We start from the raw sequence: 17475 nt of genomic DNA on the forward strand, positions 1-17475 counted from the left end.
TACTAGAATTTTTTCCTAGATTTTTATTATTTAACTAAAATTAAAACTAAAAATAATCTATTGCCCTCCATTCACACGTTATTTTGGGGAAGGGTACCATTCTTCTGTTCTTGTCTGGTTTTAGATTTGTTTCTTTTCCTTATTCTATTCTAAGAATCATAGTGCGGTAAGTCTAAACTGAGCAGAAAGCCATTATAACTGTCCTCAGTTCTAATAGCATTTTCAATTCCAGTCTTTAGCTATATAGAAAACACTAGCTTATTTGATGTAGTATTGTACAGAATTTAGCTGGAGGGCTTTTTAGGGTCTCAGCTGTTGTATTTTCCCTTTTAACTACATTTAAGTTTCTATGTCACCCTGATTGGTGTGACTGAGTTGGTTGAGTGTCATCCCATGCACCAAGAGGTCACCAATTCAATTACTGGTCAGGGCACATGGCAAGGTTGCAGGCTTTCCCCAGTGAGGGACATGCAGGAGGCAGCTGATCACTGATTCTCATTGATGTTTCTCTCTTCCTCTCCCTCTCCTTCTCTCTCTCTAAAATCAATTTTAAAATATTTTTAAAAAACGTTTCTGTGTCTAGGCCAAAAGCATGGTACCAAAGGAAAGGAATTCAAGCTCAGCTACCCCCTAGGCCTGAGTTCAAACACCGGTTTGGAGATACTCTAAGTGAGCAACCATTAGAATGGTTCTTTTGAGATAAATGGAGCTAGTAAAATAAATTCAGCTCAAAAAACAATTTTTAAGAACCAGATAAATTCTGTGGCCAACTGTATAGAATTAGCATTTGATGACACTGGCTCTTTGAAACAAAGATCACTGTAGGTATTGGATATAAGATACAAAGAATCTGGGAGCCTGCAACTACAGGTTTCTCTTCTACCCCCAGTGAGAGTTGGAAGGATAATATCTGCAGAGGCAGTCTTACTTACTAAGCAAACTGAAGTTGGAGGAGAATTAGAATTGGAGAGCAGGAACCAGTTTTTTTGTTTGTTTTTGTTTTTAATTTTATTTTTATTACAGATATTTCTCCTTTTTACCTCATTGACACCCTCCTCCCCACCCCACCCCCTGCCCCGTCCCCGGCCTTGTTGTCCACGTCCATTGGTTATGCATAGATGCATATAAGTTCTGTGGTTTATCTCTTCCCACCCCCCACCAACCCCTCTTCTGAGGGTTGTCAGTCTGTACCCTTCTTCTGTGTTTCTGGGTCTACCCTATTCCTCAGTCTGTTATATTCATTATATTCCATATATAAGTGAGATCATGTGGTATTTGTCCTTTTCTGCTTGGCTTGTTTCACTTAGGATAATACTTTTCAGGTCCCTCCATGTCGTCTCAAAGGATAAGAGATCTATCTTAGAGCTGTATAGTACTCCATCGTGTATATATACCACAGCTTTTTTATCCATTCGTCTACTGATGGACACTTGGGCTGTTTCCAGATCTTAGCTATTATAAATAGTGCTGCTATGAACATGGGGGTACATATATTCTTTCTGATTGGTGTTTCAGGCTTCTTAGGGTATATTCCTAGAAGTGGGATCACTGGGTCAAATGGAAGTTCAATTTTTAATTTTTTGAGGTAGCACCATATTGTTTTCCATAGTGGCTACACCAATCTGCATTCCTACCAGCAGTGTACTAGAGTCTCCTTTTCTCCACACCCTCGCCAACATTTGTTTGATGATTTATTGATGGCGGCCATTCTGACAGGTCTGAGGTGATACCTCATTGTTGTTTTCATAGGAACCAGTTTTAATTACAGACTTTGCATTATGTCTTTGATAATCAGAGACTGATTTTTTTTTTCAGAGATTGATTTTTAAAGCTTATAATCAATGGCTAAAACAAAAGTATCCCTTGCCTTACTAGAATAAAGAATCTCAACATTTTTCTCATAGCATGTTTTAAAAGTCTGAATATTAACTGAAGGAGAAAAGAGACAATAATTTAAAAATACAGCTACCCTTACGGTAATTGTATATTTATGTACAGGAGTAAACTTTGATCAAAACAAATAGTGGAGCTCTAAACTCATGACAACACCAAAAATCTAGTTGTGAGTGAAGTCCTAATCCTTACAGTTCATTTTCATTTAGTATAAGATATTTTACTCACCTGAGAATAGGAGTCTGTCAAGGCCTTGCTGTGGTTAGTGAGCCATACACAGTCAAACAGATTCATGGCAATCTACGATTTGATGGCTTAAATGAATAGTTGATGTGGGATTCTTCTGTGAAACTACTATGATCTAAGTTTGGTGATGAGTAAATTTTATGGAACCATGATTTTTATTAAGCAAACTAGTCAAACAAGTAATTTCAAGTTGAGTCATTTTTACTTTGAACTATTATTAGATTGTGGATGAAATAGAATATAAAATATATGCCCTAGACTCCAGTCAGTGCTGTCCAGTAGAACTTTCTGTAGTAATGGACTGGGAATTGTTTCAGGCAATACTTAGTGATAGGCAAAAATTGTTGAGAAATGAAAAGGGATTTTTTGATGTATCATGATCAGAAGAAAAATCATGGAGTGATGCTTGAAAGAGATCTAAAAGACCGTGGAAGTTGAAGAACTCTACAGAACAAAAATTTGAGGAATGGAAAGATTATTTTTAAAAATTTGATCTAAATTCAAATTGTTTTCATGATTTTATCCTTTGACATGTTCATTTCTCAGGCTTTGTAGAGAGTTTTTTTTTTTTCCCCCCGCTCTCTATTGATTTTTAGGGAGAGAGAGAGAGAGAGAGAAACATTAATGAGAACATCCTGCATGCCCCCACATTGGGGATTGGGCCCATAACCTGGGCATGTGCCCTGACCAGGAATCGAACCGGTGACTTCTTGGTGCATAGGTTGATGTTCAACCACTGAGCCACACCGGCCGGGCAGTAGAGAGCCCCTGCTTAAGTTAATAATTATGGCAGAGGCCACAAGTGAATGACCTTTGTGTGTGTTGCAGTGTTTGTAAATTTATTATTTAGTTGCCAACTAATTGGTACATATATGGACTGGACATAATGTATATATGGATTTTATATACCTATATATTCCCTGCATACAAAAACCACTGTATAAAGTTTTTTCCTTGAAAAATCAAAAAATTGGCAACACCTTGCTACATTCCCACATGTCATGAGTTCTCTACATTGCCCTTATCCTCACCACTGTAAACCTACACATATAAAGTTGACTGCTCAAATTCCCTCTCAGCCTGTCTGAAGGACTGGGGGTTGGGAGACAAGGTGTCAAAGGTGAAGGCCTCAGTTTGGGTTTAATATCCTGGGCTAGCTCAAAACAACAGCTAGAGTTCTGAGCTCCAGGCCAACACTCTGGATCTTCAGTGATGTTTTCTTTGTCCAACAATACAGAAAAGTTTTACGTCAAAGAGGAGTACAACTCCTATAGCATATGAAATTTATTTAGTTTTAATCTGGGCTGGAAATCAAGAAATCTGGGTTCCATCTCTATCTTTTTTTTTTTCCATTTTTTTGCACAGATAGAGTGGGAGGGAGAGAGAAGAAGAGAGAGAGAGAAACATCGACGTGAAAGGGACACATCGAATGGCTGCCACCCGCACGACCAACCAGGGCCAGGGACAAACTGCAACCGAGGTACGTGCCCCCAACGGAAACCGAACCCAGGTCTCTCCGGACCGCAGGCCGACGCTCTAACCGCTGAGCCAAACCGGCCAGGGCTCCATCTCTATCTTACTTTGGGTGGTAAAGATGTCCTTATGTCCCTTATCATACAGAGAAAATATTACTTTAATTCATAGCAATTTGGAGAGATGTAGATTCTATAGAAAATGGAAATGCTATTTGTAACTTAGTTTGAAAATTGAAACTTTGTTTTTGTCTTTGATCCTTAGAAACTTTTTTATGATTATTTACCTATAATCTGATCATTGCTCTACTATACTGGCATGCAAAATAGCAGAAATCATTCTTTCTGTGCTGGTACTTTCAGCATAGACTTTACCACATTAATCAGTTCAGGAAACTCTGTGTTCTGAAAATGGCCGCGGTCAGTGAATCTGTACAATTTGGCTTCCAACCTATCAGCCACTTCTTGTTGTTCCTTCCAGGGAAGGAAAGGATCGTCAGTGGAGCCAAACTGTACAATGTGAGGGCAGTTGGCTTTGATCTTTTCCCACTGCCAGGGGCGGTTGAAGTAGCCTAAGGAGAAAAATATATATAACCTATCAGTGCCAATGGATGATTTCCATTCTAGCTATTCTAAAATTACTAGTGAAGACCGTAACAGAAACACAAAGAATCAGAACCTAAGTGGTTTTCAGATCTATAGGGTTTGATGCCATAGGTATTAGTGAAGGGGAAGTATGACTCAAATACAGTCAGGCCTTGAGGGTTCAACTCTAGACTATAGACTAGAAATGGTCTATGACCTCTCAAAGTGCCAAACTTATATGTAAAGGTGGGTTGTAAATATTTTTCATCTGTGCCTGGCTGGTGTAGTTCTGGATTGAGCATCATCTCATGGACCGAGAGGTCCCAGTTCAATTCCCAGGCGGGCCACATGCCTGGGTTACAGACTCAATCCTCAGTAGAAGGCATGTAGGAGGCAGCCAATCACTGTTTCTCTGTCACATCAATGTTTCTATCTCTCCTTTCCTCTCTCTCTCAAAAAAAATTCAATAAAAACATTTTTAAAATAAATATTTCATGTGCTATTAGATTTTGTTTTTAGCCTATCCAAAAGACAATGCTGTTTTATAACCTGAACAAGCAGCCCTGTGACCAGAGAAAGAGCTCTTCTGGGGTTTCTGCCTTCAAACTTACCACTTGCACGCTCATTTTCATCTCCTAAGTCTGATGTGTATGCAGACACTAATACAGTCGCATATACTCGATGTGTTTCTGCATACCTGGGGAGAGAGAAATGATAGCAGCTAATATTTAATGTTAAATCTGATCATGAAAGTTAACTACAAAAAAAACTCATTTGGTTTAGCTTACAGGAAGCATGTGCTATATGCTGTTCAAGTTAATATGAAAAATAATAAGGAAACTGCAGAACTACAAGCCCAATGGTTAATCACTTAACCTTGGCTACTTGAGTTTCTACTCATTTTTCAAGGTATCCAAACCTCTTCCGCAATCCTTTCTGAATACACATAAAAAGTGTAATCATTTTTTTTGGTGTGTGCAATCTACCTTTAATATGCATCAGCATTATTTGGTTAATACGTAGATTTCCAGGCTCAGTCCCAGAGCATGATTCAGAAGGTTGGGAATAAGGCCTAGGAATCTGCATTTCAAGGCATGCCACCTCTCCCAACCCAACTATATATATTATTATTTTTTAATCCTCACCCAAGGATATTTTTACATTTACATTCAGACAGTGGGAGGGAGAGAGAGAGAAACATCACTGTGAGAGAGACACATTGACTGGTTGCCACCCGCACAACCCCAACCAGGGCCGGGATGAACTGCAACCAAAGTAAATGCCCTTGGCTGGAATGTAACCGGGGACTCTTTGGTCTGCAAGCCGATGCTCTAACTGCTGAGCCAAACTGGCCAGGGCAACCTAACCGTATTTTAATAAACACTGAACAGCAGAAATGTACCTCTTTTACCACACACTCTATGTTACATTGTATTACTCGTTTGTGTACTATTATTATATTTATTATATTACATATTATATTTATTATATCTATCTTCCTCAATGTAAACAATCAGCTTCTTTGTGACCTTAGTGCCTAGTACAGTGCCTGGTAAACAGTTAACTACTGCAAACAGCAAAAACTAGGCTTAAGGTAAGACAGAATGGTAACAGTTTCAAGGAGCCTTTGTGCCAGAAAAGAGTTAGGGCTGATATTTTGTTCTTGCCCCTAACCTTCTTTCCCCAACCTTTTGTTTTGAACAATTTTCAAATCTATAGAAAATAATAATAAGCACCTTGATTCATTAATTTTGCTACATTTCACCACTAAATACTTCACATATCCCTAAGATTAAGGCCATTCTCATATAACCACAGTACCACTGTTACATCTAGTAAATTTAACATTGAGAGACTAATATTAACTTCTTTTTCCCCAATTCCACCAAAAATGCTTTTTAAAACTGCTTTTCCATCCTAGAGCCAAAGATCATGCATTGCGCCCTGGCCGGTTTGGCTCAGCGGTTAGAGTGTCGGCCTGCGGTCCAGAGAGACCCGGGTTCAGTTTCCGCTAAGGGCATGTACCTCGGTTGCAGTTTGTCCCCGGCCCTGGTTGGTCGTGCGGGTGGCAGCCACTCGATGTGTTCCTTTCACATCGATGTTTCTCTCTCTCTCTGTTCCTCTCTCTTCCTCCCACTCTACCTGAACAGAAAATGGAAAAATGTCCTCGGGTGAGGATAAAAAAAAAAAAGATCATGCATTGCATTTGCTTTTCATGACTCTATGGTCACTTCTAAATCTTTTAAATACATTGACAGTTTTTTAAAATTTAGGCCAGTTGTCTTGTACATTATCCCATAATGTATTTGCCTGTTTCCTCATGATTAGACTGAGGTTAGACATTTTAGGCAAGGTTACTACATAGGCAATGATGTAAACCTCCCAGCCCATCCATTAGGGGCACCTGAAGCCATTTTGTCCTATTATTGCTGAGATTGTTTGATTACTTGCTTATGGCAGCAATCTTCAACCTTTTTCATCTCATGGCAGACATACACTAATTACTAAAACTCTGCGGCACACACAAAAATATATTTTTTGCCAATCTGACAAAATATAGGTATAATTTTGATTCACACTGGACAGCTATTGTGTTAGCTGTTTACTATTATCTTAATCCTCATCCAAGGATATTTTTCCTTTTTTTTTTTTAGATACAGTGGGAGGAAGGAAGGGAGAGAGAGAGAAACATGGATTGGTTACCTCCTGCATGACCCCAACGGACTGGGGGTCGAACCCACAACCAAGGTACATGTCCTTGACCAGGAATCAAACTCAAGACTCTGGTCTGTGGGCCAACGCTCTAACGGTTAAGCCAAACTGGCCGAGGCTGATGTCATTCTGTTATTTGACAATCTAAGGGAAAAGAGGTTAGTGACCCTAAATAGATAGTCAAGTATTGCATGTTTCAAAAATTGTTGCGGCACACCAGTGTGCCTGCTGTGGCACTCTGGTTGAAAATTGCTGGCTTAAACCTGGCTGGTGTGGCTCAGTGGATTGAGTGTCATCCCATGGACTGCGAGGTCCCGGTTCAATTCCTGGTCAGTGCACATGCCCGGGTTGCAGGCTTGGTCCCCAGTGAGGGGCATGAAGGAGGCAGCTGATGGATGTATCTCTCTCATGTTGATGTTTCTATCTCTCTCTTTCTTCCCCTCTCTAATAAAATCAATTAAAAAAAAAAAACATTTTAACAAAGAACATTGATGGCTTAAGGTGATATCTATCAAATCCTTTTATGGTAGAGACACTATTTCCCCTTTGTGATTAACAACTAATCTGTGGGGTGGTCCTCTGTGACTCTGTCAATATCCTGTTCCCGTACAATCCCCGATGGTCTTGGCATCTATTTTTCTCTTTGCCTACCTTAACTTTAGAAGTTAGTCCTTAGAAGGTGGCTGACAATTCTGCAGTAAGTTACAGGGATCTTTAAAAGAAGGCACATCTTTATTAGGCAATGGTCTGAGAAAAATTCAGTTGGCCTTGAGTTGGTACAGATTTCAGCATAAAGGGATTTCTTCATTTTCTAAACAACCCCTGGCAGCTTATAAACATTGGCTGTACTATAATTCTGTAGTTCCATATTGGAAAGCATTATTATTCTTGTAGCTTTGATTACTGTGGTTGAAAGGTTGTAGAATTTGGCAAGATTCTCTCACATGCAATTCATGTGACATCCTGAAGGACTGCTTGTGATCAGACAGCAATCTTTGTCACCCAGCCTGGCAAATATGGAAGAAACCCAACCCCAACAGGCTTATTCAGCTACCCTCTAGGCCTTATAAACCTAAAGGGAGAGTTGTAATGTTCTTTGGAGAGCATCAGGGATATGCCTATGAATCCTAAGGACTGAGGGGTTAAGGAGGGAAGGTAACAGCCTCTAACAACTAAAAAATATTTATTGAACACCTACCATATGCCAGACACTACTCTTCTAGGCACTGGGGTTTCAGAGTCAGAATGAACAAAGTTAACCCTCATGGATCTTACATTCTATTGGCAGGAGAAAGAAAAGAAATGCAACAGTATGTCAGATGGTAGAAAGTGGTATAGATAATAAGGGGGATAATAATGTATCATGGGAATAGGAACCAGTGGGGTGAGGTTGTTTCAAATGGAGTGATTAGACAAAGGGTGCAGTGAAAGGGGACATTTGAGCAGAGCCTAAAAAGGAGAAAAAAAACCATGCAGGTATCTAGGGACAGAGTTCCAGATAGAACAAGAGCAAGCACAGGCATAAGGTAGGTGTACACTTAGCATGTTAAGGAACTGCAATGAAGTCTGTAAACCAGGCTGGGGATAGTGAAGGTAGAAATGACATCAGAGCTTCTGGGAGCCTTGAAGGCTGAGTAGTTTTCCTGAAGGGATAGGCAGCTGCTAGGGTTGGAGCCACAAATGTTTTTAAAAGATCACTATATCCCAGTTAATAAAAGAAAAAAAATTTTCAATCCACTAACCAATCCAGAAAGGGACTAGGATACATTCTGTTACCACTTTTGAGGTCAGCACTGTTTCCTCTACAGTGGAAACCAGATACACCCAAGATACTTCCCAAGCAGACTTGGTTGGAGCCCACACGGGGGTGATAATTCAACAAAGATCGCACCTCATGGCTGCAATGGCCCCGGAACTGTGGCCTATGATGATGGTCTTCTCATCACAATGTAGCACTGTGTCCATGAAAGGCAGCCAGATGCTCTCTTGAGCTGTAACTGAGGTTCAGGGTAAAGAAAGAGTCTGTCATTTGATAGGGACAGCCTTAGTCTAACACTGCCCACCTTTCTAACAGATGACTACTCAGCAGTTCACATCTTTTATTTTTTTAAATCCTTACCCAAAGATATTTTTCCATTTATCTTCAGATAGAGTGGGAGAGAGGGAGAGAGAGAAACATCGATGAGAGAGGAAACATGGATGTGAAAGAGAAACATTGATCAGTTGCCTCCTGTACATGACCTGACTGGGGATCAAACCCGCACCCTTTATGGTGTATGACATAATGCTCCAACCAACTGAGCCACCTGGCTAGGGCCCAAGTGCTTTTCTTGATCCTTACTAGAATTGTCTACAATGTTTTTTGTATCCTCCTTCCCAAACTGTTTGCTATCATTCATTCTTAGGTACATATTCTCTTTGGCTGCTCTACTATGATATTCTTTTATTATTATTAATTTATTTATTTGTGTTACAAATGTTTCTCCTTTTTCCCCCACTGATTCCCCCTTCCCCTCCCTCCCCACCCTGTCCCCAGCTTGTTGTCCATGTCCATTGTTCATGGACACATGAATATAAGTTCTGTGGTTTATCTCTCCCCCACCACCCCCTCTTCTGGGGACTGTCAGTCTGTACCCCACTTCCACAACTCTGGGACTACCCCATTCCTCAGACTGTTATGTTCATTATATTCCACAAATAAGTGAGATCATACGATACTTGTCTTTCTCTGTTTGGCTTGTTTTGCTTAGGATGACACTTTCCAGGTCCCTCCTTGTCATCTCAGAGGATAAGAGATCTTTCTTTCTTATAGCTGCATAGTACTCCGTTGTGTATATGTACAACAGCTTTTTTATCCATTAGTCTACTAATGGACATTTGGGCTGTTTCCAGATCTTAGCTATTGTAAATAGTGCTGCTACAAACATGGAGGTACATATATTCTTTCTGATTGGTGTTTCAGGCTTCTTAGGGTATATTCCTAGAATTGGGATCACTGGGTCAAATGGTAGTTCAATTTTTAATTTTTTGAAGTAACACCATATTGTTTTCCATAGTGGCTGCACCAGTCTGCGTTCCCACCAGCAGTGCACTAGAGTCCCCTTTTCTCCACACCCTCGCCAACACTTGTTGTTTGATGATTTGTTGATGGCGGCCATTCTGACAGCTGTGAGGTGATACCTCATTGTTGTGTAAATTTGCATCTCTCTGATGATTAGTGATGTTGAGCGTTTCTTCATGTCTCTTAGCCATTTGTATGTCCTGTTTGGAGAGGTGTCTATTTAGTTCCTCTGCCCATTTTTTTAATTGAGTTCTTTGTCTTCCTTTTGTTGAGTTGTATGAGCACTCTATATATATTAGAAATTGGCCCCTTATCTGATATATCATTGGCAATTATGCTCTCCCATACAGTGGGTTGCCTTTCCATTTTGAAGATTGTATCTTTTGCTGTGCAGAAGCTTTTGAGTTTGATGTAGTCCCATGTGTTCATTTTCTCCTTTGTTTCTGTTGCCTTAGGTGATGTATCAGTGAAAATTCTGCTGCATATGATGTCTGAAATTTTGTTGCCTACAGTTTCTTCTAGGATTTTTATGGATTGATGAGTCACATTTAAGTCTTTTATCCATTTTGAGTTTATTCTTGTGTATGGTGTAAGTTGATGGTCTAGTTTCATATTTTTGCATGTAGCTGTCCAATTTTCCCAACACCATTTATTAAAGAGACTGTTTTTACTCCACTGTATGCTCTTGCCACCTTTGTCAAATATTGAGCATATTGCCTTGGGTCCATTTCTGGGTTCTCTGTTCTGCTATAATATTCTTGTTCTCTACAAGGAAAATGAAGACCAAAACCTAACAAGATAAGGTTATTTAAAAACACTTTTAATACTTACTTGGATCAGGCATATTTTTAGCCAAACACTGGAAACCAGGTATCTGTGACATGAGGGGGGAAAAAAGAGCTATAATAAGCAGCTTAATTATAACTAATACTTTGCTAATAAAAAATGAGACACCTAATATAATCTTTATTCAATAAGTGTTCTTATGTTATGAAATGAAATGGATTAAGCACTATAGGATTACATATGAATATACAATCCCTCTCATAAACTTCATGTGTCTTTAGTTCTGTAGCCAACTCGGTAGGTCTCTATTTAGAAAGACCTATATTCATAGAGAGGGTATGACTGAATGTGTTCTAGACAGAATGACCTGGAGCCAGACTAGGGGTCAGGGAGTAAGTAAAATGTAGTATAGAAAATTGGAGATCCCATCCTCTTGGACAGCTCCAGCCCTGACCATTTGATTTATAGCTCTAGCCAAGGATTTCAGTCACAACCCAGGGCTTTTATTCCAGAAATCTACTTTAGGGCTCTAGATGACAGCAATTCAGGAAGCAATCTTGTCTGTTTATGGAAGAGTTTTTTTTTTAAATCAAGATGTACAAGACAACCTACAGTAGAATGCCATTTTTATAAAGCTCACAAAGAAGCCAAATTAAACAATATGTTGTTTAAAGAATGCATACATAAATTGCAAAGTGCTTTAACTTTAAAAAGAGGAGCCAATAAAAAAAAATTTTGATGGCAGGGAAATGGGAGGGGGATCCACAGATGGCTTCTAACTGGTAACCTTCTAGATTTTAGTTTGATGATGGATTCTCAGGTAGTGATTACATTTTGATTTATAATTGACACACATGTTACATACATCCTTTGTATATATTAATTAATATTATATGTTGAATTTTTAGAAATCTGAGCCAGGTAGCAAAGAAGACAGCTGTGAAACTTTATGGGGGAGAGGGAGGAGGGCTCCATCTCTGCAGTCCTAAGAGGTGGTGCCCTGTACTCTAAGGACTACGCCTTCAAAGAAGACTCCCAGGCAGTTTTATCTAAGTTCTGACCACTAGTTCTAGAGTTTAAGACAGGGCTGCAGAGCAGAGGAATGAAAATACACAGGGCTTGGGGTTGGGGAGGACTGGGGAAACACAACGTTCAAACTTCAGTCCTCCATCCCTTCCAGCTCCAGGCTGATTTCCCAGCACAGCGAGGTGTGTCTCTTACCTGATCCAATCTCTTTTTCACCCAGCCATACCATCCGTGGGTGGACACATCTCCACCTCCGTTCCCAGGAACAATTACAGCCTTGCTAGGAGAAGCCATGATCGCAGAAGGGCATGCGTAGAGCCCTAGATTGAGTCGCGGAGAGCCTGCACTGCGGCATTCTGGGAATTGTAGTTCTAGGGCGCCAATAGGGCAGGTAGTTCGTGCACTCTGGCCTTCCTTACTCTACAGAGCACCCAATGGAAATCACCTTTTACTTGCTTGTATTTCCACCGCCACTTCACACCCACCCCTTAATTAAGACAGGCTATGACGTGCCAGTGTTATCTCTTTACTAGAATTATTATTATTATTATTATTATTTTTTTTTATCCTCACCCGAGGACATTTTTCCATTTTTTTGTTCAGGTAGAGTGGGAGGGAGAGAGAGGAAGAGAGAGAGAGAGAAACATCGATGTGAAAGGAACACATCGAGTGGCTGCCACCCGCACAACCGACCAGGGCTGGGGACAAACTGCAACCGAGGTACTGCGCCCTTAGCGGGAACCGAACCCGGGTCTCTCAGGACCGCAGGCCGACGCTCTAACCGCTGAGCCAAACCGGCCAGGGCATTTTACTAGAATTAATGATATTTCTTTAGGAAAGTTTGCTTTTAGTTCCAAACATACAGAAGACAGCCTATTTATTAGCTGTGGTTTCCTGGAATCCTTATAATTTTTCCTTCTGATTTCAAAATATTTCTTTGTATAATAGTCAATATCAGCCCTGTTTGTATTTTTTATTTCTTTAAATGCCGTCCTTTAAAAGGTTTCACCCTCTGTGTAGAGCACGTGGATAACATTCATTCTTAAACCGATTTAGAGACTGGGGAAACTGAGATACTGATGAAATGGTTTACCTATTATAATATGGCAGTCCTGAACTTTTAGGAACTGGTCCTATCTTATATATTCAAAGTTTACTGAATTGAGGTGGGCAGAGTGTGCCTTATACATGGGAATGAAGAAGAAAGTCCTTCTTGTTCCTTATTCTTCCCATGGCCTTACTGTGTACATCACATGTGTATTAGCATCTGACATTGAGAAACACTCTTCAGCAGTTTATTTTTTAAACGGGATTGAGTAGATGATCAATGATACACTGCCACACCACCACATTCTTTAGGAAGAGCAAGACACACTTTTTCCTCTTGGACCTTAAACTCTAGATTTTCTTAAAAGGATCAATGTTATTTAACTTTAAATGTAAACTTATTCACTTAAGAAGAAATGAACTACTGACTCACACAACACCATGGATGAGTCTCAAAAGGAGTATGTTGAGTGAAAGATGCCAAACAAAAAATAGTATGTACCATATGATTCCATTTATTAAAACTCTAAACAAAAAAAATATATAAGGAGCACAAGGAAATATTGTGGAGTAAATATATACATTCATTATCTTGTCTGTGGTGGTGAGTGTCAAAACTTAACAAATGGTACACTTTAAACTTGTACATTTTTAAAAAATCCTCACTTGAGGACATTTTTGCATTTATCTTCAGATAGAGCTGGAGGGAGAGAGGGAGGGAGAGAGAGAGAAACATCGACATGAGAGAGACATATCCAGAGGCTGCCACCCACACGACCCCAATCGGGGCGGGGGACAAACTGCAACCAAGGTACATGCCCTTAGTGGGAACCAAACCCAAGCCTCTCTGGTCTGTGGCCAGGGCTAAATTTGTACATCTTTAAAAATTTTTTTTTCTTTATTGAATTTGGAGAGAGAGGAAGGGAGAAGGAGAGAGAGCTAGAAACGTCAATGAGAGAGAACATCAATTGGCTGTCTTTGCATGTCCCCCACTATGGATTGGGCCCACAACCTGGGCATGTGCCCTGACCGGGAATAGAACTGGTGACCTCTTGGTGCATTGGTCTATGCTCAACCACTGAGCCACACCAGCCGGGCTAAATTTGTACATCTTGCCCAGCCATGTGTCTCAGTAGACTGAGCATCTTCCCATGGACTGAAAGGTCCCTGTTCAATTAAGGGTCAGGGCACATGCCCAGGTTGCTGGTTCCATCCCAGTAGGGGGTGTGTTGGAGACAACTGATCAATGTTTCTCACACTGATGTTTTTATCTCCCTCTCCCTTACTCTCGCTCTAAAAAAAAAAAAAAATCAATAAAAAAATATTTTAAAAAAATGTGTAAATCTTGTCCTGGCCGGTTTTGCTCAGTGGTTGGAGCGTTGGCCCGCGGACCAGAGAGTCCTGGGTTCGGTTTCCGCTTAGGGCACGTACCTTGGTTGAAGTTTGTCCCCGGCCTACGTTGGGGTGGTGTGGGTGGCAGCTACTCGATGTGTCTCTCTCACATCGATGTTTCTCTCTCTCTCTCTCTCTCTCTCTCTCTCTCTACCTCCTTCCCATTCTCCCTCCTACTCTGTCTGAAGATAAATGCAAAAATGTCCCTGGGGTGAGGATAAAAAAAAAATTGTGCATCTTATTGTATGTCGATTATCTTCAATAAAGTTGTTTAAAACGTAAAAATAGATTCTGACTTCCTGACCTTGGGCTCCCACTGTCTACTGTCCACAGTCCGTTCCCAGCAGTCAGGTCCGCGCTGAAGCTGCACTTACTCAGGGCCCTAGCCAGCCCGCCTGGCGGCTCTTGGTGCCGAGTGCCCAAATCTGTTCCAAGACCCCCCACCCCCCGCTGCCGGAGCAGCTTGGCACCATGGACATCGACACTGGGCTCACCTCCTGCTTCCTGGGTATATGCTTGCCGGCGGGCTGGATCTTGTCTCACCTGAAGAGCTACAAGAAGCAGGAGTGAAGGGGGCTGTCCTCTTCCTCTCCCTGTGACCTGACCACCCCCCACCTGCCCTGATCATGTCTGCTGCATTCCTGGCTGGCCTCCCCTGGATCATGTCCTTCAGTTACAGTGGCCTCTTCTGCAATCATGACCTCTTGATTTCTTCATTGTGATATCCTGGGTCCACATATTTTGGTTTGTAAGGCCCTGCTTGGTAGGACCCACTTTGTAACAATAAAGACTATTTAAAACTTGCTTCAAAAACAAACAATCAAAAAAATGTAAAAATAAATGAAAACAGCCAGAGGCATTTCTGTAGCTAAGTGGTTGTTTGCTTAGTGGTTTTTAGTTCAAGAAACAATGACCGGGATTTAACAGTAACTGTAGACTGAAAAAGGATCTATCCTTCCTTGGGGTTCCCTTTAAGATTTGACCTTCTTCTAACTCACAAGGTGGTTGGCTCTTCCTCTGAGAAGGAGAAAATTAAGGTAATGGCCTCAACTCTCACTTTTCTCAGATTGTTTACATCAATAATAATTACAGAGATTATATATTTACACATAAATCCACCTTTTCTACTTTATATCTCTTGTACAAGCATTTTCTGAGCTTGTGAAATAGCTTAGTTCCAAAACAACATTTTTATGAATTAAAAAAATCTGAAAGTGCGCAATTTATATTTGGCACATCATTTGTTAATTTTGAAAGAGCTATTCATAAGAACTTGCCATGGAAGTTTTATTCCTTCTAATGGATTCAGCCACCTTCCTCTGAGACCTTCTTTTTTTTTGGTGGTACATACCCCTAGTGGGAACTGAACCCGGGACTCTCTGGTCCGCAGGCCAACGCTCAACTGCTGAGCCAAACTGGCCAGGGCAACCCTTTTTTTTTTTTTTTAATCCTCACCTGAGGACATGTTTATTGATTTTTGACATATGGGAAGGGGGAGAGAGAGAGAGATCAGTTGCCTCCCTATGTGCCCCAACTGGGGATTGAACCTGCAACCCAGGTATGTGTCCTGACCAAGAATCAAACCCTAAACCTTTTGGTGTTTGAGACAATGCTCCAACCAACTGAGCCACACTGGCCAGGAGAGGCCCTCCTTCTGATAAATCTTCCTCTGCTTGAACTTTTGTTTTCAGGTAAGGATCTCTTCTGTAGGCTGGCTGTAAGCTAATCCTTCAAACTCACTTTCCAAGCATTCTCCCCTCTTCTACTTTTCTATTTCTTTCATATTATTTTTTTTAACCATCTTGAGAAGAAAAGGAAATAAAAGGAAAGCTTCGTTAGAGTCTTGAAGGACACATAGGAGTTAATTGGGAAAAGAAGAGAGGTAAGTGGTTCTTAGCAGACAGGAGGGCATGTGAAAGGGCAGAGGCAAGGACACAGCACCAGTGAGATGGGAAAGACAATTGATTCAATGATGTAGGAATGAGGTATGTAAATCATGAAGGCCCTTGAGCACTACAATAAGAAGCTTCTACTTTATCCTGTGAGTTAAAGGAAAACTAAATAAAGATTTAAACAAGAAAATGTCAGAGTCAGATGTCTGATTTCGAAAAATCTGTCTGGCAACCAATGTGAGACTTGGGTTTGGCAAAATTTGGGCAAAGAGATCATTTGGGAGGCTGTGGCAGAATCCAATGAGAGAGGATGAGGGCCTGAAGTAAGAAGATAGGGTCAAGTGATTCATTGTTAGTTTCAGGGGTGAGGAGGTTAGAAATGTAGGGGGAAATATACAGATTTACTTATTATAAATTTTACAGGACGTAGGAGCCTTCATAAGGAAATGAAGACCCAAAGAAGCAGTTAAACCTGACTGTTTTAATGCTAGTTTTGATGAAGTGTGGAAAGTCATGGGGAAATGTGATAGGACAAAAGATATGAGCAGTATGGGGGAACTTAGCAAGACCTCTTCATTCTGTTTCATCTTCAGAAGGAAGAATGTTCCTTTACTCTTGGTAAAGGGAGAGGACCTTTAAAATTAAGATCTTAGAACCTGCTTTAAGGAAGAGAGGGTAGATCAGAGAGCCCTTCCATGCATCTATCATTTCTCAAATTCCTTCAAGTTAAAATATTCAATATGCCAAGGTGGCATATTTTGGGGTAGTGTGTCCTGGAACCCTTTCAGAGGAGGGGCCAAGAATAACACTCTAGTTTTCAGGCTGAGTAACTGGGGAAAAAATGGAATATTCAAGTGAAATAGAACGTACAAGGGACAGAAGGTTAGTTTAGGGGCAAGGGGAAATATAAATTCAGTTTAGGACATAATGAGATTGAGATCCCAAAAATATCCAGAGATATCCAGCATGTTGTTGAATATATGAATCTGATGTTAGAGAAGTATAAGCCAGAAATACAGGATATAGATTATACATGATGTATCATATCTCAGGAAAATTGTGGAAGAATGCTGTGCATTTTTTAAAGGATCCTATGGAATGATCTGATGGTAAGAGATGCATGCCTTTTTCTTTGACTAAACGGTTTTACAATTCTGTAGAGATAGAAATTAACTTATAGAAAATGGACAATAATACAAATGTTTTCTTCCCATAACAATGCAAATGATTACTGTTCACAGCAATGAAAATGAACTTTGCGTGGTAGAGAATGTCTCTATCAATCAAAATTTTCTATGAACCAATTTGAATGTCCTTACTGGTCCTATTATTAATGAATAAGTTATGTAGAATTTTTTACATA

General features: G+C 40.4%; 1 protein-coding gene across 1 annotated transcript; it reads right to left on the reverse strand.

The window, feature by feature from the left end:
- Positions 1–3659: 3659 nt before the first annotated feature.
- Positions 3660–12087, reverse strand: RBBP9 (RB binding protein 9, serine hydrolase). Its single transcript, XM_036245075.1, has 5 exons — positions 11977–12087; positions 10801–10843; positions 8800–8905; positions 4808–4893; positions 3660–4183 (listed from the first exon to the last, which is right to left on the reverse strand). Exons 1-5 carry the CDS (start codon positions 12073–12075, stop codon positions 3948–3950), a joined length of 570 nt encoding a protein of 189 aa, XP_036100968.1. The 5' UTR covers positions 12076–12087; the 3' UTR covers positions 3660–3947.
- Between the last annotated feature and the right edge of the window lie 5388 nt (positions 12088–17475).

This window comes from Molossus molossus, unplaced genomic scaffold (genome assembly GCF_014108415.1).
Source record: "Molossus molossus isolate mMolMol1 unplaced genomic scaffold, mMolMol1.p scaffold_m16_p_6, whole genome shotgun sequence".
NCBI classification, from domain to species: Eukaryota; Metazoa; Chordata; class Mammalia; order Chiroptera; family Molossidae; genus Molossus; species Molossus molossus.